This window comes from Geotrypetes seraphini, chromosome 3 (assembly GCF_902459505.1).
Source record: "Geotrypetes seraphini chromosome 3, aGeoSer1.1, whole genome shotgun sequence".
In the NCBI taxonomy this organism is placed as follows: Eukaryota; Metazoa; Chordata; class Amphibia; order Gymnophiona; family Dermophiidae; genus Geotrypetes; species Geotrypetes seraphini.
In genome coordinates, this window is record NC_047086.1 from 276,392,097 (window position 1) to 276,418,054 (window position 25,958).

A 25,958-nucleotide genomic window follows, 5' to 3' on the forward strand; every position below is an offset into this window, starting at 1 on the left:
GCATGTCTGCCTTTGACAGATCTTTCAACTCTGAAGGACCCATTGATAGATCCCTTCGCTTGCTCTCAGAATTAACAAATGTCCCTACTTACCTCTTATATGGAAATCTTTTCTCAAGCTGCATTGTGATTGAGGGATTGTGATCCTAACTGCTCTGTTTTGGCCATGTTAAATATGGTTCCCTCTTCTGGAGCTATCAAATGGACAGCCATGGAGGATGAATCCTTGTCCAACCCTACTCATACCAGAATAAAGGATCACTCCTTCACCCGAAACGCTGCTTCCTTGCTTTGATAGCTTGGTTTTTGATGACCCAGCATTGGCTTCCATATCTCTCAGCTGAACTTTCAGCAATACTCCAAATTTTGAGGAAGCCTTCTATAAAGAATTGTTGCCAATGTAAATGGAGCGGATTTTCAATCTGCCTCCAGGGTATTAGACCTGTCCATATGACCCCTTTTGTCCATCCTTGACCACCACCTTCTTCATCTTTCTAAATTTTTGTGTTTGATTTTATCGGTTTGTTGCTGGATCCCTGCAAGTTCCATCCCCATCTCTGCCCCATCTCTGAGCTCTGTCCCTGCCCTGTTCCCGTGGACTCTGGCCTCATTTACACAAGCCTTGAGCACTTATGATTTTATATTTAAAACTTTTTAGTAAAGAATGAAAAGGGAAAAGGAACAATATTCTATACAGCTGTTTATAAATCACAAATAGAGCCTTTCATTTCAACTGGTTTTACAACCTTCCCAAAGATTTCAGTTGTCTATGTTTTTATGTCATCTCGGAAGGTAATTGAATTGTCTTTCAGACATGGTTGTAGAAGAGAACCTAAATAATGGAGTGGATAAACAGGGAAGTAAGTGTCTATTAAATGTTGGAAGTGCTCCTTGATACCAGCAATGGTGGATGAATCTGTTGCAGTAACAGTAAGATTCTTAAGCAGTTGGGCATTTGATGGAAGAACGTTGCAGATAGTAGGAGTCTGATCAGCAGACAAAACACAAATGATACTATTTAACAGTAGTTCATTTAAATCCAAACACAGCTTCTGCAGTTTTGAATTCAATTGCCAATTGTCTAAGACAGGGGTGCCCACACTTTTTTGGCTTGCGAGCTACTTTTAAAATAACCAAGTCAAAATGATCTACCAACAATAAAATTTAAAAAACCACAAAGCACACTGTACGCAGAGAAAATGTTAATTATCATTTATATTCAGGGTTTTTTTCAGAGGTCAAGGCAGATGTCTTTAAAATATGCAGTTACCTCAGTAACAACTATACAAAAATAGACAAATATAACCCTCCCTTTTTATAAATGGCGATAGCAGTTTTTAGCGCAGGAAGCTGCGCTGAATGCCTCTCACAACTCCTGACGCTCATAGGATCCCTGCGCTAAAAACCACTATCGCGGTAAAAGAGGGCCATAGTGCAAAAATATAGACAGCAGATACAAATTCTTAAAACGGACACATTTTGATCACTAAATTGAAAATAAAATCATTTTTCCTACCTTTTGTCTGGTGATTTCATGAGTCTCTGGTTGCACTTCCTACTTCTGTAAATCCAATATTTCTTTCCCCTTCTTTATTTCTGTCTTTCTTTCTCTCTCCCCTCGTTGCCTGCCTGTTTTTCTTTCTCTCTCCCCCTGCCCCCTCTTTATTTCTGTCTTTCTTTTTTTCTCCCCTTGCCTCCCAGTCTTGCTTTCTCCCCCTGCCCCCAAGCCATCATGCCGATTTCTCCACTTCCCCAATTCTTTCTCTGTCCCTGCCTCCCCCCACAAAAGCCACCACGCCGATTTCTCCCTGCTTCCCCAAGCCAGGCCAGGCGCGTACAAGCGCCGGACCCACAAGCCTTTACCTCTGATGTCAATTCTGACATCAAAGAGGAAGTTCCAGGCCAGCCAGCCAGCCAGCGATTGGCTGGCCCAAAACCTCCTCTCTGACGTCAGAATTGACGGCTTGTGGGTCCAGCGCTTGTACGCGCCTGGCCTGGCTTGGGGAGGCAGGAAGAACAAGATCGCAAAGGCAACGCAATTGACTTGCGTTGCCTTTGCGATCTACTAGTTGATCGCGATTGACCATTTGGGCACCAATGGTCTAAGAAGTGTTAAAGTTTTTACATATTGATACTAGGCTCAAGTTTTTACAGAATGACACGGGGACAAAGTTTGTCCCTGTCCAACCCCCTCCCACCCCTGTATGCTTTGTCCCCATCCCTGCATGTCATTCTCTAGTTTTGTATTAAAGGAATTGGGACTTATATACTACTTTTTGTAGTTTTACAACCATACTCAAGCATTTTTCCTATCTGTCTTGGTGGGCTCACAATCTATCTAATGTACCTGGGGCAGTGTTAACTTAGATTTAATGTCACTTTCTGTAATATGTAAAATGTTTTTGTTGTAACTTCCACAGCACTCGGCCAATTTTTACGAAATTTAGTGTGTTGTGTCCTGAATGAAGATAATGTAAAATGTTGTAAATATTTCCCACCGCACCACACTACCTTGTAAAAATGAGTTTGTGAACTGAATAAAAAACGCATCAAAAAGTTTTATGATGTATCTTGCAGAAAAATGTAAAGTCAGAAAGTAATGTTTCAATTAAGCAGATGTTCAAAGTGCGTTCCCTTTGCATGAAGGCACACAATCAGCATTGGCTGCCACTGATCTATGGACTTATCATTGATGCTCTGCTGTAGCACATCCCAAACAATGATGAGGTGCTGCTTAAAGTCTTTGATGTGAAATATTGCAGTCTAGTAGATGCATTCCTGTATCAGCCCCCAGCCGGTAGTCAACTGGGTTTAGGTCTGGTGAATTTGCAGGCCAGAGGTCTGGACCAGTGAAGTCTAGGGTCTCCCAATGTAGCAGTTCTGCAGTGTCCTTTGCCCAGTGTGCTGGGGTATTGTCCTATTGGAAGATAAAGTAGTCTTCAACATGCAATGGATCGCTGGCAACAGCTTCTGTGTCAAGAGGATGTTCTGGTAGTATGCACTATTGATCTTAACCCCAGGATCGATAAAAGAACAGATCTGTGAATCCGAGTTTTGAGATTGTGACCGAGGCCATGACTGATTGGCTGAAGGTCTGGCGAGTCCATAGTAGGCATTTGATATCAATCTCACGCTTCAGTATTGTTGATGGCACATATAGGTGATCATTCTGTGTAGTTTTTTTTTTGGGGGGGGGTTTGTGGCCAGTGAACTTTATTACTTGATTTACACAGAAAAACAATTAACATGGCAACTTTAACAAACAAACTCAGAAATTTAAGTCCAAGCTAGAATAAAAAAGTTGATTCAAGAATCCAAATGCATCTCTTATAATGTGGTACACAGACAAATCTATCGGGCCAACAAAAAAATTAAAATAAAAGGTAAAAAGTTGAAAGAATGCAAAATTCACACGCGGTTCCAGACTATTGTACACCACTGTAATTGACCTTTGTCTAATCTTCATAGGAGCCTGTAATATGAAATCAGATTAAAAATGTTTTACATAGAGAAACAAGTTATGAAAATTATACTGCTCTTGTGGTTTCAGAGATATTCAGGAGATAAGTGCATAATTTAAATCTATTACATTTTTTAAAAATCTGCAACTGGATAATTCTCATGTCATATAGCTTGCCTATGAATAGAGTTAATATAGTCAGAGAAGTATTTCTCTGTAGCTTTGAAACATAATTTTAGAATTGTTATGACATCTTTGCCATATATTCAATTAGGTTAATATCTAGAAAACTGGCTTCTGTAACTGTCGCCCATATGTGGGTGCCAAAAAATGAGCACTAAGGACCAGATTCTGCAAACGGCGCTGTAATCAGCATTGGCCTACAAAAACTTAACATAGTGTAACTTGATAAAAAGTGGACAACAGTGGAATTACAAAGGAGGGATGGTACTACAGATTTTTAAAGAGGTAGAGCTGATCGATGTCATAGAGCTACCACATAGCTTTACAAAAGTGGTTAACAGTAAGATTTATAAAGGTTAGTAGTCGAGACTAACAAAGAGGTAGAGTTGGCCAGGGACAGTGAGTTATATTGCCTCCGTAGATGATTCTATCGCCCTACATTTTATAAACGAGATTTTAAATAGTTTTTTAAAAAATAGATTTTATTGATATTATAAGATAAATTAACAAACTTACAAATTAACAGTTCAAATCATGGTAATATATACATATGATTATATAATAGCATATATAAAGTAGTACATAGTGGAGTCAATACACACATTATCAGAAGGAGAAATATTTGTGAACAAGGAGGAGCATACAACAAGCATCACGTTAACCCAACAAAAAGTGATCAATATATGTATTGAGCAATATATTCTAAATTACTGTATGTTAATGGTCTAAAACGTAGTAGTTTTGGACAAGGCTCCAGATTTTAAGAAATACACCAGTGGAATGATATATTCCTGCAATTGCACCTTCGAATTTGGTAGTGATGCATACAGTGTTCCACCAGACCATGAATTCTACATTGGAACGTTCTTCCAGGAATGCACTATATTTTTGATAGCCAAAAATAATAATATATTGAGGAGGCAAGCATTTGGTTCTGAGAGAGTTTACATGAGACCCTGCTGACCAAGGACAATAATTTTAAGATGTAGCAGTTCAAGGATCTTCAATATGGATGAGATAATATGCCAAACCTTATCCCAGTAAACTGTGAGGTCAGTGCATTGAAATATCATGTGGGGCAGCATTCCCACTGACAACCCACAGGACCAACATAAATCAGAGACTTTGTGTGAGAATTTACTAAGCTTATATGGATTCTAGTGAGCCCGATGTAGGAAGAAGTATATTGACTGGAGAATTGGAGCTGATCTAATTGACTTGAAAGCTCTGGACCACACATCTTGCCAAAGCTCATCACCTGTAGTAATGTCTAAGTCAGAATACCAGCCACTCATCAATTGTGATATGGACACAGGCATCCCATACCATTTAGAGGCTTCTCCTTTGAGAGGAGCAATGATAGTACATTGATGAAGGAGATCAGGTATGGGCTTTAATTTTTCCATGTCTGGAAGCACCTTATTAATGATCATTCTGTGTGTTACTAGGAGGAGCTACTGTAAATATCTTTTCATCTGTAAACCAGATAAAGCTGACACTGTGCTCTGGGAACTTGGTCAAAAGCTGCTTACGTCATTTCAGGTGTGTGTCTTTGTTGAGTAATGTTAACTCTTGGGCAAGATGCTTTTTAAGACACTTTTCAGATCTTTATGAATTTTCCTAACCATAGTTGTCTGGCTTATTCCTACTTCTCTTGCTATTTGGGGAGTTTGGTGTGTTTGCAGCAGATCCTCCTGGCTCAGTACAAGATCACAGTGATCCACAGTGCCTGTGGCTCAGATCTTGCGTAATAGCACATCAAGGCCATTTTTGTTTCAACCCTTCTATGGGAACTCTTTCAACAATCATCGACTGCTGTAACCTTTTAGCAGCACCAGCCAAATTCTTTATTCAGGGCAATCCGAGATTCCAAGATGGTGCAGTGTTGTGTAGACACACAAGCTATTACTCTGTACTCATGCACCTATCTGTGCTAGCAAAACTGAAACAAAATACTAATGATTTAAAAGTTATTTAGGAAGCGGTTCTTCTTCAGGCACAGGTGTCTGACCAGTGTTCCTCAGATTTGATGGCATTGAAAGAAAATATTTGGATCGTGGAAGCAGGTGCAATAAAGATAAGAATTATACATCAAAATGCCTAGAATATTTAGAAAATCGACTTAAGAGATATAATTTGAGATTATTAAATTTTCCTAAATCTCCATTGCTCTTGATATGTTTAAGAAATATCTTATTGAGATTTTAAAAATACCTGTCGACTCATTGCCTCCGATTACTAAAGCCACATACCTACAGGGAACTAGAAGATCTGAAGATACTAATCCATTGGTCCTGGAGTGAATGGAGGCATTATGTGTATGACAACTTTCCTGGAATCCTCTTTGGTGGTGATTATGCAAATAACATTATTGGTTTCTTTTGCCTTTGAGTTAGACCGCAAAACAGGATCTAAAATAAGAATTTTTCCAGATTTAGTAAGAGATGCACAGATAAGGTGTAAAGCCTTCCTGGCACTGAGGCCTAAGGTACAGGCTTTGCCAGATAACTTTATGTTACAATTTACTTGTGCTTTATGATCTGAAACAGAAAATTTATTGAGCGCTAAGGAAGATGTTAATGTAATAATGTAATCTCATAAATTCACTGATAAAACTGGCTTGGAGGGTTTTTGGGTGCAGGATGCTCATACTGTAAAAATATTTTTATTTGCCTTTTTCCTTTTCATTTTGGAATCTTATTGCTATTTTGTTGTGGATGGAATTGATAAAAAATATTTTTCTTATATATCTCATGTAAGAATCTTTCTGATTTTCTCTTATCCCAATGACATGGTGATGTATTAAGTCTGAAATGTATATATATAAAAAAAAAGAATTCAGTCTTCTGCAGTGAAAAACCATTTTGATACAGAGACGGTTTACAAACTATTGTCTGCTTCTGCATGTATCCCATAGCAACAATTCATTTTCACAAGGTAGTGTGGTGTGGTAGGAAATATTTACAATATTTACAACATTTTACATCAACTTTATTAAGGACACGACACACTAAGGGCTCCTTTTACTAAGCCATGTTAAGGCTTTAACGCGCGGAATAGCGCATGCTAAATTGCCGCCCGCCCTAGACCTTAACGCCAACATTGAGCTGGCATTAGTTCTAGCCACATAGCGCTGGTTTAGCATTCGCTAAAATGTTGTATGTGCTAAAAACACTAACATGACTATGTAAAAGGAGCCCTAAATTTCATAAGAATCTGCCGAGTTCTGTGGAAGATATAACAAGAAACATTTTGGTGTGGTATTTTTTCAGTTCACAATGTACGTTGGCAGGTTTTACAAATAATCAATATATGCATTATTTATTTATAAACATATTAAACTGCCTTTCTCCCTTATAGATACTCCAAGTATCACTGCAAAACTAATTAATGAACAGAAGGATGACAAAGAAAAGAATCATGAAGAGAAAGAGAAAGCTAGGGCTGAAAATGGCTTTCAGGATAATTACAGTGTTGTTGTTGCCTCTGGTATGTATATTTTAACCATATCTTTATGCTGAGAAACTTTATGTGTAAACCACACAAAATCTAAAGTAGGTGACAATCACACTGAACACCTCCCTTACCTCCTCTAAGAAACTCTTAAAGTACTGAGAGTGAGGTTTTAGAGAATCATAAATCTGTTGGTATAAATAGAATAAGAGGACTCATATGGCCTGTTTCTCTTAACTGTAGTTATACAATTATAACCATTAAGTCCTGTTTTTGAAGTGATTATCACAACAGTCTGGAAAATATTTAATAGTTTATTTATTTATTTATTTATTTGGTTGATTTTATATCCCATCCTCCCCAAACAACTCAGAACAGATTACTATATTCATAGTATTTCAAAATACAGATTACATTCATAGTGTTACAATAAATCATTACATAAGATTATTTACTGAACACTGCAAGGGGTTACGACTAAGCTAATTTATGAAATTACAAGATTGGATAAAAAAATTTTCTAAATTGCATAGTTTTAGAGGAATCACATTAGATTCAAATGAGGGTCACCCTGCTGTTCAGTGCACGGGCGTAGTTTGTACATAAAACATCATCATCTTCGAGTGTCTAATCCTTAAGCCACAGTCCTTGGAGAATGCTGCTGAGGCAATACAGAGAGATAGGGTAGAGGTAGGTTATGGTTCAGGGAAGGGCTAGGCAAAGAGGTAGGTTTTTATAGCTTTTCTGAAGTTTAGGAATCCTTTATAAGACATAATTTATATCCCCTGATATCACAAGTAGTATTTTGTTAATTGAATGTCAACATGTTTTAATATGGGCAAACTATTAATTTCCAAGTTCAGTAAACTATGTAATTTAGCTGATCTGAGCTTTATAGGCTGATGCTATGTTTTGTGCAAATGTATGTTTACATTTTAGCACAGATATGTTTCATATGATACCATACCTTTTGTTTCTTATACTCTGCAATTGTCTATTAGGAATCATTACGGCTTAAATAAAATTAGTAAGGTTTTAAAATGGGAACATCCTGAGTCAGACAGTACCATATTTTCCCATAGATAGGCTGTGGCTTATATATCGATTTTACAAACTGGCCCTCCCCCCCGGTACCTTTTTAAATCCCCTTAAATACCTCCCTCGCTGGATGGCTGCTGGCTGCCTCTTCCAATCTCACGGCCAGCGGTGCAGGGCAGGAGCGATTTTTTGGGCATCCAGCCTGGCCCCACGCTGCTTCCTGAATGGCTGCCGTCAGTTCTCGTGAGTTCTGTGAAAACTGACAGCAGCAATTCAGGAAGCGGCACGGGGCAAGGCTGGATGCTGTAAAGATCGCTCCTACCCTGCACCGCTAGCTGCGAGTTTGGAGGAGGCAGCCATCTATTGAGGGAGATATTTATGGGGGGGATGATTTAAAAAGGTACTGGTAAGATAAGCCACAGCTAATACCATGGGGCGGCTTATCTACCAGTTTTAAAACACATATCATCATGTGAGGTGGCCTATATATGGGGAAATACGGTATAGAGCTTAAGTACAGGACTATGGTGAGAATAGATGTGTTTTTAGTGTCTTCCTGAATTGAAGGCAGGAAGGGATTTAGTGTAAGCATGCCAGGAGGCAGTTTCAAATTTTGGGGCCTTGGAACTCGAAGGTGGACTCAGAGTGATTTCCTCCAAACTTGGTAGTTTACAGCACTGGGTTGTTCATGAATTGTAGAAGGAATGTGTGACTTGAATAGCAGAAGTTAGTCCAGTCGAGTTTTCCCCATATATAGCCTTGTGGACTAGAGAATGACACGGGGACAAATTTTTCCCCGTCGCCGTGGGAACTCATTTTCCTGTCCCTGCCCCATTCCTACAAACTCCATCCTCATCTGCACAGCCTCAAACATTTTAAAACCATAAGTGTTTGAGGCTTGTGTGGTTAAAGCAGTGCTTACAGGAATGGGACAGGAACAGCAACAAAACTCACGGGGACAGGACGGGGGCAAATTTGTCCCTGTGTCATTCTCTATTGTGGACCATACATGCAACCTTAAATTAGATTATGTTCTTGACTGGCAGCCAGTGTAGTTCTGCTAGCAGCAGGTTTGCCCTTTCAAACCAGGTTTCAAAAGATCAGTCTAGCCACTGTGTTCTGAAATAACTGCAATCTCTTAAGCCCTTTCATTGGAATGTTGCAGTATAGAGAGTTGCAATAGTCTAGATATGGAAGTAAGACTGCCTGAGCTACTATCTTAAAGCTGGTCGGGCTCAGGGCTGATCTTTTCATCCTCGGTTGTTTCAGTCTGAAGAAAAATTTTTTGACCAGTGAGGTGATCTGCTCTCCTATGGTAAGATCTGAGTCGAGGACTACTCCTAGTACTTCAACATTTTGTTTATTTTTAACTTCTTGCCCAAGTGCAGGATGAGCTCTGAGTGCAGCAGTGAATTGTGGTTGACAAACCAGAGCACCTTCATCTTCTGATTCACTTGAGGAGATTTTCTTGTGACCATGCACTTAAATCCTCAATCAGGTTTGATATGTGTTGTAATACATAGAAACATAGAATATGATGGCAGAAAAGGGCCGGTGACCCAACAAGTCTGCCCACTCAAGAACCCTCCCTCCCCTGAGAATCCATCCTTTAAGCATAACTCTGTAGCGACCCCACCTGTTTGTCCCAACGACTCTTGAAGTCAAGCATGCTACTGGCTTCGACCACCTGGCGTGGAAGATCATTCCATCGATCAATCACCCTTTCGGTGAAGAAGTATTTCCTGGTGTCACCATGAAATCTTCCCCCTTTAAGTTTTAGCGGATGTCCTCTTGTCGCCGTGGGACCCTTAAGAGAAAAGATTTCTTCATCCACTTAAATGCGGCCTGAGATGTATTTGAATGTTTCTATCATGTCTCCCCTTTCTCTGCACTCCTCGAGAGAATATAAGTGCAGTCTGGTCAGCCATTCTTCATAAGGGATATCTTTAAGTCCTGATACCATCCTAGTGGCCATTCTCTGGATCGACTCCATTCTCTTCACATCCCTCTGATAATGCGGCCTCCAAAACTGGACACCGTACCCTAGGTGAGGTCTCACCATGGATCTGTACAACGGCAGTATGACTTCAGGCTTTCGGCTGATAAAGCTCCTTCTGATGCAACCCAGCATTTGTCTAGCCTTTACTGAAGCTTTCTCCACCTGATTGGCAGCTTTCATATCTTCCCGGATGAGTACTCCCAAGTCCCTTTCTGCAGTAGTTCTTGTTAAGTTTTCATGTTCTGCATGGATTTCCGCTTCCAAGATGCATTACTTTACAGTTTTGGCATTAAAGTTAAGTAGCCAAGTACTGGACCATTGTTCCAGTAAAATAAGGATCCTGCTCCATGGTGTTGGGCCTGATTGCACTGTCGGGTTCTGTTGCCCTGCCCACAATGTTGCATAGTTTAGCATTATTGGCAAATAATGTAATTTTACCTCAAAGTCCCTGAGTCAGATCCCCCACAAAGATATTAAATAGCATCGGGCCCAAGACCAAGCCCTGAGGCACTCCACTGGTCACTTTTGATGTTTTTGAGGGAGTACCATTTACCATTACTCTTCGAAGTCTGCCGCTAAGCCAGTCTTTTACCCATCCTGTCAGTGTTTCTCCTAGTCCTAACGAGTTCATTTTGTTCAATAACCTACAGTGTGGGACACTATCATAGGCTTACTGAAGTCTAAATACACTATGTCCAGGGACTCGCCCCATCCAGTTTTTTTGTTACCCAGTCAAAGAAGCTTATCAGATTGGATTGACAAGACCTTCCCTTTGTAAAGCCATGCTGGTGGGGATCCCTTAATCTTTCATCGTCCAGAATCGTGTCCAATCTGTTTTTGATCAACGTTTCCATGAACTTACTCACTATTGACGTGAGACTCACCAGTCTATAGTTTTCAGCCTCTGACCTGCATCCCTTCTTGTGGAGCGGGATAACGTTAGCAGTTTTCCAGTCCAGGGGCACTTTTCCCTTGCTTAGGGAAAGATTGAAGAGCTCGGCTAACGGTTCTGCCAGGACATCTCTCAGCTCACGAAGTACTCTAGGGTGTAGATTATCTGGGCCCATAGCTTTGTTTACTTTTAGTTTTGATAGTTCGTGATAGACGTCGCACGCAGTAAATTCTATGTTCCAGAATGGGTCCTCCGAACTCCCCTTGTCTGTAGCTGAGGACCGGATCCTGGCGCTTCGCAAGTGAAGACTGAGCAGAAGTAGTTATTGAGTAGTTCTGCTTTGTCTGCGTCCGAGTCTGTAAAGTTGCTGTCAGGTTTCTTTAGGCGCCCAATACCACTTGTGTTCTTCCTGTCGCTAATGTATTTGAAAAAGGATTTCTCCCCTTTCTTTACTAAACTAAACTAAATCTTAGGTTTGTATACCGCGCCATCTCCACAAGCGTAGAGCTCGTTACGGTTTACAGGGTTAGGTTGAAAAGGAGCTACAATGAAGGGTTATAGGAAAGGAGCTAGGAAGATAAAGAGGGACAGGGAACCAAAAAGCGGGAAGTGTTAGATTTTTGAAAAGAGCCAAGTTTTCAGGTGTTTGCGGAAGGATTGGAGGGAACTTGAAACTCTGAGCGGGGATGTGAGGTTATTCCAGAGTTCTGTGGTTCTAAAGGGGAGGGATGTTCCTAGTTTTCCTATGCGGGATATGCCTTTTGTAGAGGGGAATGATAGTTTCAGTTTTTGGGAGGATCTAGTGGAATTAGGGTTAGAGGAATTCCAGAAGAGTGGGATAACGGGAGGGAGGATGCCATGTAGGATCTTGAAGGCTAAACAGGCACATTTAAAGAGGACTCTGGAGTGAACTGGGAGCCAGTGAAGTTTGGACAGGAGTGGGGAGACGTGGTCGAACTTGCCTTTTGCGAAAATAAACTTGGTCGCGGCGTTCTGGATTAACTGAAGTCTATGGAGTTTTTTTTTAGTTAGGCTTAAATAGATGGAGTTGCAATAATCCAGTCTAGAGAGGATGGTGGATTGAACAAGGACGACAAAGTGAGAATGATGAAAGTACGATCTCACTTTCCTCAGCATATGAAGACTAAAGAAGCATTTTTTTACCAAGAAGTTGAGGTGGTCATTGAAGGAGAGAGAAGAGTCTATGATGATGCCAAGAGCTTTGCTTGAAAACTCAAGCTGAAGAGTGGAGCCGGAATATAATGGGATGGAGGTGGGTAAATGATCTAATATTGGGCCGAGCCAAAGTAATTTTGTTTTGGACTCATTCAATTTCATTTGTTCAGAATGTGCCCAGGAATGGAGGTTCATTATACATGCGGATATGTTCTCAGCGAGATTAGTGAGGTTCGAATCGGTCTCGAGGAGGATGAGGATATCGTCAGCATAGGTGTAGAGAGTTTCCAGGGGGGATAGATGAAGAAGTTTCAGAGGGGACATGTAAATATTAAAAAGGATAGGAGAGAGCCTTGCAGGACTCCACATATCGGCTTCCAGGGAGGGGATGAGGTACCGTTTATGTTAACGGTGTAGGAGCGTAAGTGTAGGAATTTCGAGAACCAGTCTAGGACTGTGGAACTTATGCCTATTTCAGAGAGTTGGAAGATTAAGATATCATGATGGACGACGTCGAAAGCTGCGGAGAGGTCGAATTGTAGAAGTACAGCGAATTTGTTGCGAGAATGAAGTTGTACCTTAGAGATTAGTGAGGCTAATTGGGATTCGGTGCTGAAGTTGGGTCTGAAGCCGAATTGGTAGGGTAGGAGAATAGAGAATCTTTCTAGGTAGGATGAGAGTTGAGTGGATATGATGGATTCTAACATCTTGGTTAGAAGAGGGATGTTTGCTATTGGATGGTAATTGGAGGGAATAAAGGGATCAAGGTCGGTCTTTTTCAGTAGAGGGGTTAATGCAATATGTCCCATTTCAGAGGAGAAAAGGCCCGAAGTTAGAGCAGCGTTTATAAGTTTGGTGAGGGAAGCGATGGCCTGTGTAGAGATATTCTCGAATAAGTAGGAGGGGAAAGGGTCCAAGGTACACTTGCAAGATTTTAGTTTGAGGCAGAGTTTGGAGACTTGCAATTCGGAAACAAGCTCAAAAACGGTCCAGGATCTGTCGGCTGGAATGGGATTGGAGACAGGTAGGGAAGGGTTGAGGTCAGTAGAGATTAGGGAGTTGTAGGAGACTGTAGGCGGGAAGGAGCATCTTAGGGTAGTAACCTTTTCATTGAAGAATTTTGCAAGGGCATCTGCTGATAGAGACGAGGGGAGCAAGGATGGGTCCTTTTTTGTAGTTAAGGAGCGCCAAATGTTAAACAACGCACTGATCTGGTTGTTGGATCTGGATTTTGTCTCCGAAGAAGTTCTTCCTGGCTTTTTTTAGTAATAAATTGTAACGTTTAATATTGACCCTCCAGGTCTGTCTATCTGAGGGGGATTTAGACTTTTTTCCATTTGCGCTCCAAAGTGCGACATTTCTGTTTCAGCTCTCTATGGAGCGGTAGATACCAAGGAGCCTTTCGGGGGTAGGAGATGGTTGTTGTGGATATTGGAGCGAGGGAGTGATAGATGGATTTGGAGAGGGAGATCCAATTGCACCAGCAGGATTCAGAGTCTGTAGGCTTAGGATTGGAGGAGAGTTGGTTGAGAAATTTGGACCAGAAAAGATTACTCAAAATTTTCTTGCGGAAGGTTATTGAATGGGAGGAATGGATGGGGATTCAAGGTGTGACATGAAAATGGGGAGGCAAGTAGCCCCTAGGAAGTGGTCAGACCAAGGGACTTGTTCCCAACGGGTGTCATCAATTGAAGTTTTGAAGGCAATAAGGTCGAGGAAAGTGGTGAAGTCTAATGTATGTCCTTTTTTGTGGGTTGGAGAAGAAGTAGGTGAGGGGAAACCTAGAGAGGTAAGGAAGTTGTTATATTCGATCGTGTCCTTGCTATTGGTGTCATCAAGGTGGAGATTAATATCGCCAACAATCAGTAGTCTTTGAAATTTAAGAAAGGCGTTTGTTATAGCCTCAAAGACGAGATTGGAGGAGTTGTTCCAAAGGGTAGGTGGGCGGTATAGTAACAAGATGCCCAATGGGTGAGTGAGGAGTTCATTATTGACAGAGGCAAGCATATATTCTAGAGCGGTGTGAGTGCCCTTCTCGAGGAGCTGGACGTCAAAGAAAGATTTGTAGAGCAGTGCCAGTCCGCCTCCTTTTCGGTTGGATCTGGGGGAGAAGAGGCCTTGATAACCATGGGGGAGGAGTTTGTTTTGTGTAAAAAGATCATCTTTGGCGATCCATGATTCCGTGATGCACAGGAATCCAGGGTCGAACTCATCTAGAAGGTCCTTCAAGATTTGGGTCTTATTGTATGCTGATCTGGCATTGCAATAAAGAGTCGGGACTGGGGTAAGAGAGTCAGAGACAGCATTGGGAAGATTGGCTGGGGGCAGGGGCTTTAGTGAGTTTAGGTTGGCTTTTCGGGGGTTTTTCTTGAAAGGGGGAATTCTGGTGCGTATCAGCGTGGGGATTCTGAGGCCAGGGCAAATATTATTGGTGTTTGGTGGGTCGAGTAGGTTGGGGGAGGGGGATATCAGACAGAGGGAAGAATAGAGAGGTGAGCAGAATAGGAGGAGAAGGAACCAGAAGAAAGGATTCATGGCAGGGTTAGAACCAGATGGTTGGTGTGTGAAAGTCTGCAGCAGGGGGGGGGGATTAGTGTTAGCTAAGGAAGGGGCAGGGGACTTACCTGCCTAGCTATGTTTTCTTCCAGCCGGAGTTTGGCCTCTGACTTGCGTCTTAACTTTTCTAGATTTCGCCAGATAAGTTTCTTTAGCTTCCGGTCGTTGTGATTGTTTGTAAGTAACGAAAGCCTTTTTCTTTTGCTTTATTAGTTCTGAGATCTCCGCGGAGAACCACTGTGGTCTATTTTTCTTGCGTCGTTTGCTCATGGTTTTTATGTATATGTTGGTTGCTTCTAGCAGGGTAGATTTCAGAGCTGATCATAGTACCTCTACACCAGTGGTCTCAAACTCAAACCCTTTCTTTGCAGGGCCACATTTTGGATTTGTCGGTACTTGGAGGGCCTCAGAAAAAAATAGTTCATGTCTTATTAAAGAAATGACAATTTTTCATGAGGTAAAACTCTTTATAGTTTATAAATCTTTCCTTTTGGCTAAGTCTTTAAAAATAATATTGCAATTTATAGCTAAAGAGACATATGATGATCAAGAAACTATTTTATTTTACTTTTCTAATTATGATAAACATACCGAGGGCCTCAAAATAGTACCTGGCGGGCTGCATGTGGCCCCCGGGCCGCGAGTTTGAGACCACTGCTCTACACTGTTTGTCATGCTTTGGTTTTGCAGCACTTTGTAGACATAGTCCCCCATGCCCTGAAAGTTAGTTTCTTTAAAATTTAGGACCTTAGTCGATGCATTTGACCTAGTGGTTCCTTTCTTGAGGTGTCTATGAAGGTGTCTAGCTACACAGAAAAAGGTGATCTGCATAGGAGAAAGTGTGGACTTTTAGATAGAAGAACCACTTACCCAAAGCACTCATGTATTACATTACATTACATTACATTACAGATTTCTATTCCGCTTGTGCCTTGCGGTTCTAAGCGGATTACAAATTAAGAGACTGTATAATTTCAGGAATAATACAGTACATAGAATCAGGAATGTATCAAGTTACAATTGATTAGTCTGGAAGTTTCCAGGAAGCATTTAGAGCACATAGTAGATAAATAGTAGGTTGTTGAAGTGAGTTGTACAATGTTTGGGTATAGTTATGGTGGTGGTGTTCGTGTGTGTATTTTCTAGTGCTATGTTGAGGTTAAGATGATGGAAAGTATTTTTTGAAGAGATGAGTTTTGATTTCTTTTCGGAATTCTTTTATGTCTATTGAATTGATCAGTAGATTGGAAATGGTAGTGTCAATTTTTGCTGCCTGTGTAGCTAAAAGGCTGCCATATATTTTCTTGCATCGTATACCTTTGAGAGGAGGGTAAGCGAATAGTTTTTGAGTTCTCCTTAATCTGTGTGAGAGATTACGGTGTAGACTTTTGTTTAGGTAGCTGGGTGCTATTCCGTGTGTTACTTTGTATAGTAGACAGTAGAATTTGAACTGGGATCTTGCTTTTATTGGTAGCCAGTGTGATTCAAGGTAAGCGTTGGTGATGTGGTCAAATTTGCTGAGGGAGTAGATGAGTCTGAGGGCCGTGTTCTGAACAGTCTGTAATTGTTTTATCATGTAGTTTGGGCATGATAGGTATAGGCTGTTGCAGTAGTCTACTATGCTTAGTACTAGGGATTGTACTACTATCTTGTATTGATCTTTGATGAAGAATTTTCTTATTTTTCTTAGGTTACGCATTGTGAAAAATGCTCTTTGGATGATTTTGTGGATTTGGGACTGCATTGTGCAATTTCTGTCTAGTTGAATTCCTAGGATCTTGAGTGTGCTTTGCATTGGGTACTTGATTGTGTTTAATTCCAGTTCTGTGCATGATGGTTTTTTTTCCTGTGCATGATGGTTTTTTTTTCCTTCTCTAATAGTAGGAATACATTGAATAATGACAGTGAAAGAGAGGAGCCTTGTGGAACCCCGCAGAAGGCTTCCCAATTTTTGGAATTCCTATGATCCTTCCTTACTTCATATGTACTCTTGCCCAAGAACTATGTGAACCATTTCATCACTAACCCATAAACTCCTAGTTCTAGTTTTAGGAGTAATAATGAGTGGTCAAGTAAATCAAATGCCGCAGAGATATTGAATTACAATAGTACAGTTTGCTTGTCTTTGCTTAGATAGTACTTCGCCTTTGACATTAATTCTAGAAGTAGAGAGTCTGTGCTGTGCATGGGCCTGATACTAAGTTGTGAGTTATGGAAGCCATCAACCAGGTTTAGGAATTCGGATAGCTCTGTATTAATGCAGAATTCCACCAATTTAGCTGGCGACGGTATACTGGCCTGTAGTTTTCTATCTTAGTTAGGTACAGACCTGTGGACTTGAGTATAGGTGCCAGTGAGATGGCCAATAATGATGTGGGATAAGTCCATTTTGTCAGACAACTGTTGACAAGGGCCTTCAGCCAAGCTATAAACTTGGTGGATGCTCGATTCAGAAAGCTAGCAGGACAGATGTTCAGATGAAAATGTTTCTTTAAGAGCCTTTTCGATAAGCCAGAGACCTCAGTTGTGGCAACCGCAAAGAACTCTTCCCAGCACATATCTGCAGGAATTCCTTCTTTCTCATCGGCTTGTACTGTAGTGTAAGAACATAAGAATAGCCTTGCTGGGTCAGACCAATGATCCATCAAGCCAAATAGCCCGTTCTCACGGTGGCCAATCCAGGTCACTTGTACCTGGCCAAAACCCAAGGAATAGCAATATTCCATGCTACCGATACAGGGCAAGCAGTGGTTTTCCACATGTTTTTCTCAATAACAGACTATGGACATTTCCTACAGGGACTTGTCCAAACCTTTCTTAAAACCAGCTACGCTATCCACTCTTACCACATCCTCTGGCAACGTGTTCCAGAGCTTAACTATTCTCTGAGTTAAAAAAAAATTCCTCCTATTGGTTTTAAAAGTATTTCCCTGTAACTTCATTGAGTGTCCCCTAGTCTTTGTAATTTTTGAAAGAGTGAAAAATCGATCCACCTGTACCTGTTCTACTCACTCAGGATTTTGAAGATTTCCATCATATCTCCCCTCAGCCATCTCTTTTCCAAGCTGAAGAGCCCTAACTGTTTTAGTCTTTCCTCATACGAGAGGAATTCCATCCCCTTTACCATCTTGGTCGCTCTTCTTTGAACCTTTTCCAGTGCCATTATATCTTTCTTGAGATAAGGAGACCAGAATTGAATGCAATACTCCAGATGAGGTTGCACCATGGAGCGACACGGGGGCATTATAGTATTCTTAGTCTTAACCATCCCTTTTTTAATAATTCCTAGCATCCTGTTTGCTGTTTTGGCCGCCGCCACACATTGGGCGGAAGGTTTCATTGTATTGTCTACGATGACACCCAGATCCTTTTCTTGGGCGCTAATCCCCAAGGTGGACCCTAGCATCCGGTAACTGTGATTCAGGCTATTCTTCCCAATGTGCATCACTTTGCATTTGTCCACATTAAATTTCATCTGCCATTTGGACGCCCAGTCTTTCAAGTTCCTAAAGTCCGCCTGCAATTTTTCACAATCCGCAAGCGTTTTAACAACTTTGAACAAATTTAATCACCTCACTCGTCGTTCCAATTTTCAGATCATTTATAAAGGTTCATAGTCAAAACCGCGCGAGACAGTCACACGCAGACAAAGCCGGGCTGACAGTCGTTTCTCTGCAGTCTTCTAGTGTATGGGTAAATGATTCTCTTATGGTTCTGATCTTGTTTTGGAAGTAGTTGGTTAGGCTATCTTCATCAGGTAGTTGAGTGGAGGGGGTCTGTGGTAATATCTTTAGTGAATCTTAATGAAGTAAAGACCTTGAAACAGGCATTTGGATAAGTTCTTTGACTGATTAATCAAGATATTGTAATGAGTTATTTTAGCTTCAGCTACTGCCAGCTTGTATTGTTTAATTTCCCTTCTCCAACAGATGTTTTTCATTTTGGCTTTTCTTCCATGCCCACTCTCATCTTCGTATCCTTGTCCTTTAAGCTAGTAAATCATCCATGAACCAAGGGTTATTTTTCTGTTTTACTTTTACAAGTTTAGTTGTGGCTATCTTGTCAAGGACTGTTGTGAGGTGCTGCCAGGAGGTTATGGTCTTATCTATATCCTCATACACCGGATCCAGCTGGGCCATGATTTCCTCCCAGAACTTCTCTGCTGGTATCTTATTCCACGTCGCGCTATATGCCCCTTTTTTGGTTCTGTTATTTTTGCCTTAGGTAGCTTGAGATAGAAGGTTAGGAGATGCTAATCCAACCAGATGACTGGCTCCTAGTGAGCGTGATTAATAAAGGGAAATTTAGACCTTCTGATAAGGTAGTGATTAAGTCTAAACTGTGACCACCCTTGTGGGTTGGTTCGAGGAAGGGGGTAAGATGTCTAAATTTAGTGGAGTCAGTAAATTCTTGAAAGCAAAGACTTTGGGGTTGTTGACTTCTAGGTGTATATTCATGTCCCCAAGAATTACCAACTCAGAGAAGACCATGGTGCAGTGTGAGATCAAGTTAAATATTTTATCTTCCACTAGATTTCACTTGCTAAGTGGTCTGTAGATCAGGACTATGCCTAAGTCTTTTCCACCTTCAGGGTTGCCCAAGCTGCAGATCTTACTGTATATTCTAATCTGAGTTCATTACAGATATCTATTAGCTTCACAGAGAGAAATGATTTATATAATAAAGAGTAGGCCTCTACCTCTCTTTTACTTTCTAGGGCAGTGTATCAATTTGTATTCGGGTGGGCAGAGATCAGCCAGGATTGGAAAATCATCATCTTGAATCCAAGATTCTGTTATGCCAACTATACTGGCATGTAACTGGTGATAAGGTCCTTATTACAGACTGACCAAGCATTAAAAATAAATGCATTCTATTGGTATTTCCAGTGCAATAGTGTGTCATTCTAAACAAGTTGATTATTTCCTCATGGTTGCGTGCCATCTGCAGAAAGAATCCACTCTGGATTTTTTCTGTGTCCTTCCTATTTTACTGTGAGCTCTACTGCCACCTGCAGATTTTCCCTTGTGTACACGAGCCAGAAGGAGTGTTTCTGTTCTGCTCTCTTATTTTATTTGGTGTTTTTGACCTTTATTTTGTGTTTTCTGTGTTCAGAGCTTTCACCTTGGTCACAGTTCTACCTGCAAAGAGATGTAGCAGACTTCAGTCTGCAACTGACAGGCCAATCCCTGGTAGTAGATTCTCTGGAGGGGTTTCTCAAAGAAGTGAGAGCCATGTCCTGTCTGTATCCTATGGCACAGGAGTGCCAGCAACTTTTTAATCAGCCTAGAGTGGATTCCTTGGTGGCTCAGGTCACTAAGCACACTTCTCTTCTGAGTGAAGGCGGCGTGGTACTCAAGGACATGCAGGACCACTGTGTGGATTTAGCTCTCAAGAGACTTTTTGAGGCAGTGTCTTTTCGGAGTCAAAGCTGCCTCGGTGGCGTCCTTTGTTACGTGTGCTTGTCTTTCATGACTGTGCACTTTGGAGAATTAAGGCTTGGTGACAGTTCCTCACACCTTCACTAAGGTGATGGTTATGGTAGCAGCTCATCTGCACAAGATGAGATTGCATGTGCAATCGATGATTGGCTGATCAGGGCCCCCTCATTGTTGAGAAGGTCAGTGCATAGTGGACCAGGTGATCCAAGTCCTGGAGAATCTGGGTTGGATTGTAAATTACCACAGGAGCAATTTGATGCTGACTCAATCCCTGGGAGTACTGTTCAACACGGCTGTCAGCTGTGTCTATCTACCAGAGGCACGCAGTGATAAGCTGTGCCCTCGGATTTCTTCTCTCTTGAACAAGTCAGCCTCGTCAGGTTAGGACTATCTTCAAGATCTGGGATCCATGGTGGACTCATTAGACATGGTGCTATGAGTGAGAGCCCACATGCATCCTCTCTAGCATGTATTACTCTCCCACTGATCCCCGCAGATAGATGCATTACAGAAATGTCTGCCTTGGATGCTGGTGACTCAGGCCAGCATGGATTGGTGGCTCTGGCCTCAGTTCCTCTCCAGAGGCATGCCTCTATGGATTGCTTCCTGGGTGGTTGTGATAACAGATACGAGTCTCCTGGGCTGCAACCATTATCCGATTCAGGGGTGTTGGACACCCTCTCAAAACAAGTGGTTTGAACCTTTGGAAGCAGCATTCCTCATGGACTTGAAGCTTAAGACGGTTTTCCTCATCGCAGTGACATCAGCATGACATGTTTTGGAGCTCCAGGTGCTCTTATCAAAAGCCGTTTCTCAGAATATCAGAGACTGGAGTTTCCTTGTGCAATGTTCCTTCGTTTCTGCCGAAGGTGGTTTTAGCGTTTCATGTGAATCAGGAGGTCAGTTTACCTGTATTTCAAGCTAGATGTTCTAGGAAACAGGACCAAACAAAAACAAACTGCAGATGTGTACAAGATGCAGGCAAAATTTATTGTGACAAATATAAATATATAAAAACCTTTTTACCAAACAAGGGACCCGACACGGTCCGTGTTTCGGACAAACCTTCGTCGGGGGTCCAATATGAAAAAAGGTTTGAAAAATATGTCACAAAAAATTGTGAGACGCTTTATAGCAGTTGGCGATTCTCAGCGTATCGGACCTTTTGGTTTGTGATAATTTATTCTACAATTTTTTGTGACATATTTTTCAAACCTTTTTTCATATTGGACCCCCGACGAAGGTTTGTCCGAAACACGGACCGTGTCGGGTCCCTTGTTTGGTAAAAAGGTTTTTATATATTTATATTTGTCACAATAAATTTTGCCTGCATCTTGTACACATCTGCAGTTTGTTTTTGTTTGTTCCTGGTTGGTTTTTTCTGCAGACAAGGTTGGACCCCTCCTTCTTTATTTGTTTCTAGGAAACAGGACTGCATTTTGATGAAGTTGGACGTGAGAAGAGTGCTTCTTCGCTCTCTCTAGGTCACTAACGAGTTTAGGCTTTCTGACTGTCTGTTTATTCTAATTCATTCATCTAATCATGATACGCCTGTTTCCAAGGCCATGATCTCCAGATGGATCTGTAAGGCCATTTCTTCAGCCTACATTTTCTGTGGGAAACAGTCCCCGATTTCTGTCAAGGCACATTTGATCAGAAGTGTGGTTTCATCATAGACCGAAGCTCGGGCATTTCTCCAGAGATCTGTCGAGCAACGACTTGGTCCGCGCTACATACATTTGCAAAGTTTTAGAGGGTGGACTTTGTGGCACTAGAGGACTCTGCCTTTGGTTCCTCCGTATTAAGCGTAAGCGTAGTCAGCCCGCCCTAGATTTCTTGGACTGCTTTTGTATGTCCAACTTGTCTAGAATGACACACCTATTGAACTGGAAAATGAGATTGTGTCCTTACCTTGATAATATCTTTTCCATTAGACAGGTGTGTCATTCTAGACTTCCACCCTGTCCCTCCCTGTGCTTGCCTACTGTCTCATTCTATTAATGCTTCTCCAAGTTGGTCTTGGATGCTAGTCAGCCCTTTGGACCTTGAAGAATACTGTATTATAGGTTGAGCATTTTCAGGGGTACTACCTCATCTCCTTTGATGCTTCTTTTGGCTGTTGCTAGTTCATTACCTGTTATAGTGTTTTATGTTAAAAGCAGAACAGTTATATTGTTAGGGAGTGTCCTGTCTGTGTCCTTTCTTCACATACTTGATTTGAGTCTAGCATACTTGGGTATTAACTACAGGTGGCAGTAGAGCTCACAGTGAAGTAAGTAGGAGGTACACAGAAAAAATGCGGAGTGGATTCCTTTTGCAGATGGCTCACAGCCATAGAGAGACAACCCACAAGTCTAGAATGACACAACTATCTACTGTAAAAGATGATCATGGTAAGGACATAGAGCTAGGTGCACTAAAGTCAGCAATTGTCTAACAATAGTTGCTAAACCAGTTTTGTCTGGTTTAGCGACGATTGCATTTCCTGACCCAATTCAGAAAACAGCTTACCGTGTGGTTTTCTACATGATTGCTCATTCTCTAATCAGACCATGCAAATAAGCTCATTAATATTGAAATGCCATGTAAGCTAGCAGAGAGATTGATGCTTTAACATGGCTTCCCGATGCACAAAAAAAGTGGTCTTTTTAGCAATCCCACAAGTACAAAAATATTTATAACATGCCGAACCTTTTTATTTTTTTTAATGGACACCGATTCTGTCTGTGTGTTACACAAGCACAATATCTGACCCATTAAAAAAAGTTGTTCCCCCCTTGTCAATGACAGCATTCTCTGACATCTCCTGATGAACTGGCACCAGAGACCAACTCCCACCTTCCACCACCCCCACCCATCCCAGTACATTATGTATTTTTCCTTATTTTAATGTTCATATAAACCGTGCCGAGGTCTATCTTTATAGAGAGGATGTGGTATATAAACTTTAGTTTAGTTTAGTTTGAAGAGAGCAGGAGGGAGACTCGATCCCTCAAGCTCCGAGGCCCTCTGATCCAAAATGGCAGGCCTTTCCCTCGGTGTATCATGTGATGCACTGGGAAGGGCCTAAGGCCCTGATTGGCTCATATGCCTAAGGCCCCTCCTCTTGGGAAGTACCCACCTAAGTACCTATAAATTTACCAAAGAAATATATTTTAAGATGACACCTAAAAATCCTATAAGTTGTTGCAGGCAAGGAGGATAGACCATATTTCCTTCTCCAGTTTCACTGCTTGGAGAGAGAGCAACTTCTCTATAACACCCAGCCACAGCTTGCCTTTAAGAGAAGGCAAGGCAAAACTGTTAGTACTATGCGTCAATGGAGCAAACTGAACATGAGGCACCAAATAGGATGGGGCCAATCCTTACAATACTTTGTACAGAAAATGGACAAATTTAAATAGCACCCTTGCCGACACCAGTAGCCTAATCAACTCTAATAGGGAAATAACATAATGCTTTGATATGAACTGTTTATATTGTACGCTCTTCACAACTAGTCTTCCCTCTGCGAAGCCTCTAGGCAGCCTATACGATGAGCTTTTCACAACTAGCTCACAATTCTTGCTGGCTGCCAAGGCTACTATAATTCTTTTTGTGGCACAGGGATCTGTGCAAATAAAACTCAATAAATCGGTGACATTAGATAAAATACACCTCACTTTTATTTGCATACGGAAATACATTGGTCTCTGCTTACAGACACAATGTAGTTACTGTTGCCTAATAGACAAGATGTCACCAAACACAGCAGACCTCAAGTTCCAGTCCACAGAGTTAGTTTGCTCTGCCCAGCCGCACAACAGGAGGGCTGAAGAAGCCTGAACAGAGTTGAAAATATAATAAAACATAAAAGCGGAAAGCCAAGAAAAAGGCACTCTGAAAACAAACAAAGGCCTCACAGGATATATTCTCAGCCTTGAACGACTTCCATGAGGTGCTTGGGAATTAAAGTATGGCTTTTATTTGTTTCAAATTAATAGTAACACAGATTAACTAACAATCCTAATTAAAGTCAGATTAAAGAAATTTGTAGAAATTTACAATCTCTGTGTCTCAGTAAGATGTTATGTTTAATGTTTCTACACAGAGTCAATACTACATACTTACTCTTAACTGACCCTCTATTTGCTCCAAAGAGTCTGATTTAAAACAAAATTTCACTGTAACAGCATTTCTGATGTTAGCTCAATTTGCTCCTCACCTCAAATGAGACATCCTCCATGGCATATCTTTCCATTCCAGTTCAAAGCATGGTCCCAACTAGGATCCCAGTTGAAGAATATTAACATGCCTTCCTTAGGGGACACTCTCCTGGGGTAATGTTAGGCAAGAAGAAGGTCTAATCCACTCTCCCTCAAAGCACTGGCCAAATTCTCTCACTGTCTGTATACAGCATTGACGGCTGCAGAAGGTTTCCAGTACTGTTGTTTTTGGGAAAAACAGTGAGAGGACCTGGCCAGTGCTTTGAGGGAGAGTGTTTTAGACCTTCTTGCCTTACATTACCCCAGGAAAGTGTCCCCTAAGGAAGGCATTTTAATGTTCTGCAACTGGGATCCTAGTTGGGACCATGCTTTGAATAAGATTAAAAACTCCAGTTTGGTTGGACAGATGTATTCCTTGCCTTTTTTTCTGTTCTGTTGTAGCATGATTCTGCACACTGATCCTTCCTTTCTCCCAAAGGTGGTCTCTAGTTTAAATATCGGCCAGGAGGTCTGGCTGCCTACTTTTACTCCCTCAGGATCGCTCAAGCATGATCGCATTCTGAGGTTGCTGGATGTACGCAGATTTTTGTTTAGAGTGTCTGACTATCTGTGCTGGTGGGTTCTGCCTGTAAAGGCAGGCTGGCTTCAAAAGACACCATTTCTAGATGGATCCTTATGGCTATTTCATTTGCCTATATTGCTGTGAAGGCTCATTCTACTAGAGGCGTTAACTCCTTGTGGGCAGAGTTGTGGGCAATTTCTCTTGAAGAAATTTGCAGAACTGCTACTTGGTCCTCCTTAACACACTTTTACGAAGTTTTGCAAGATTGATGTGGTGGCCAAGCAGGATGCTGATTTGAGTTCTTCCGTTCTGTGGCAGCAGGCTCATCAATCCCACCCTGATTCTACGGGACTGTTATGTTACGTCTCACTTATCCAGGAATAGAATGTGATTTTACAAGAATGAAAGATTAGGTTCTTGCTTTTGCTACAATCTTCTTTCTTGTAACTCCACACTCTATTCCTGGAACCCGCGCTGGGAGTTGCTGATTCGCTGATTGTCTGCCTTGATAAGTACTGGTAAGCTGGACTCCTGGTTTATTGCCTAGCCTTTCTAAGAGTACCATCCGAACATGTTATGCAGTTTGCCATGGGGGTCTCTAGCTGTGGCATTCCCTTCTGTTAGCAAAGGCTGTGTCTCCTTATAATATGCTTTTGTTTTCTCAGGTTTATGATTATTGCAAACCTGTTTCAATTGATTGTTATACAGTTTAATGTTACAAGCAGATTTGACTTGTTTCTTGGGGAGTTTCCCCGTAGCCCTCCCTTTGTTGTTGTGTCCTCTACAAGTGTGACTGGTTTTGAACTAACTGGAAGTCAGAGGGCAGTTCTGAGGTTAGAGGGGAGGGTCAGAAAAATATGGAAATGAGGCTTCCTATAAGCAGTCTCACAACATGAAATGCATAACCCACTTGTCCAGGAATAGTGTGTAGATTTACAAAAAAGAAGATTAGCAATGGTAAAAACCTAGTCTTTCATTTTTTGGGGGGGAAGGG

At 41.4% G+C, this 25,958-nt stretch overlaps 1 protein-coding gene across 4 annotated transcripts in view; it reads left to right on the forward strand.

The window, feature by feature from the left end:
- Positions 1 to 25,958, forward strand: part of BIRC6 (baculoviral IAP repeat containing 6) — a 1,530,571-nt gene that overhangs the window by 1,123,640 nt on the left and 380,973 nt on the right. For all 4 annotated transcript variants that reach the window (XM_033935681.1, XM_033935678.1, XM_033935679.1 and 1 more), the window contains one exon: positions 7,003 to 7,131. In XM_033935681.1, the coding sequence (XP_033791572.1) occupies positions 7,003 to 7,131 (129 nt within the window). The remainder of the gene's footprint in view (positions 1 to 7,002; positions 7,132 to 25,958) is intronic.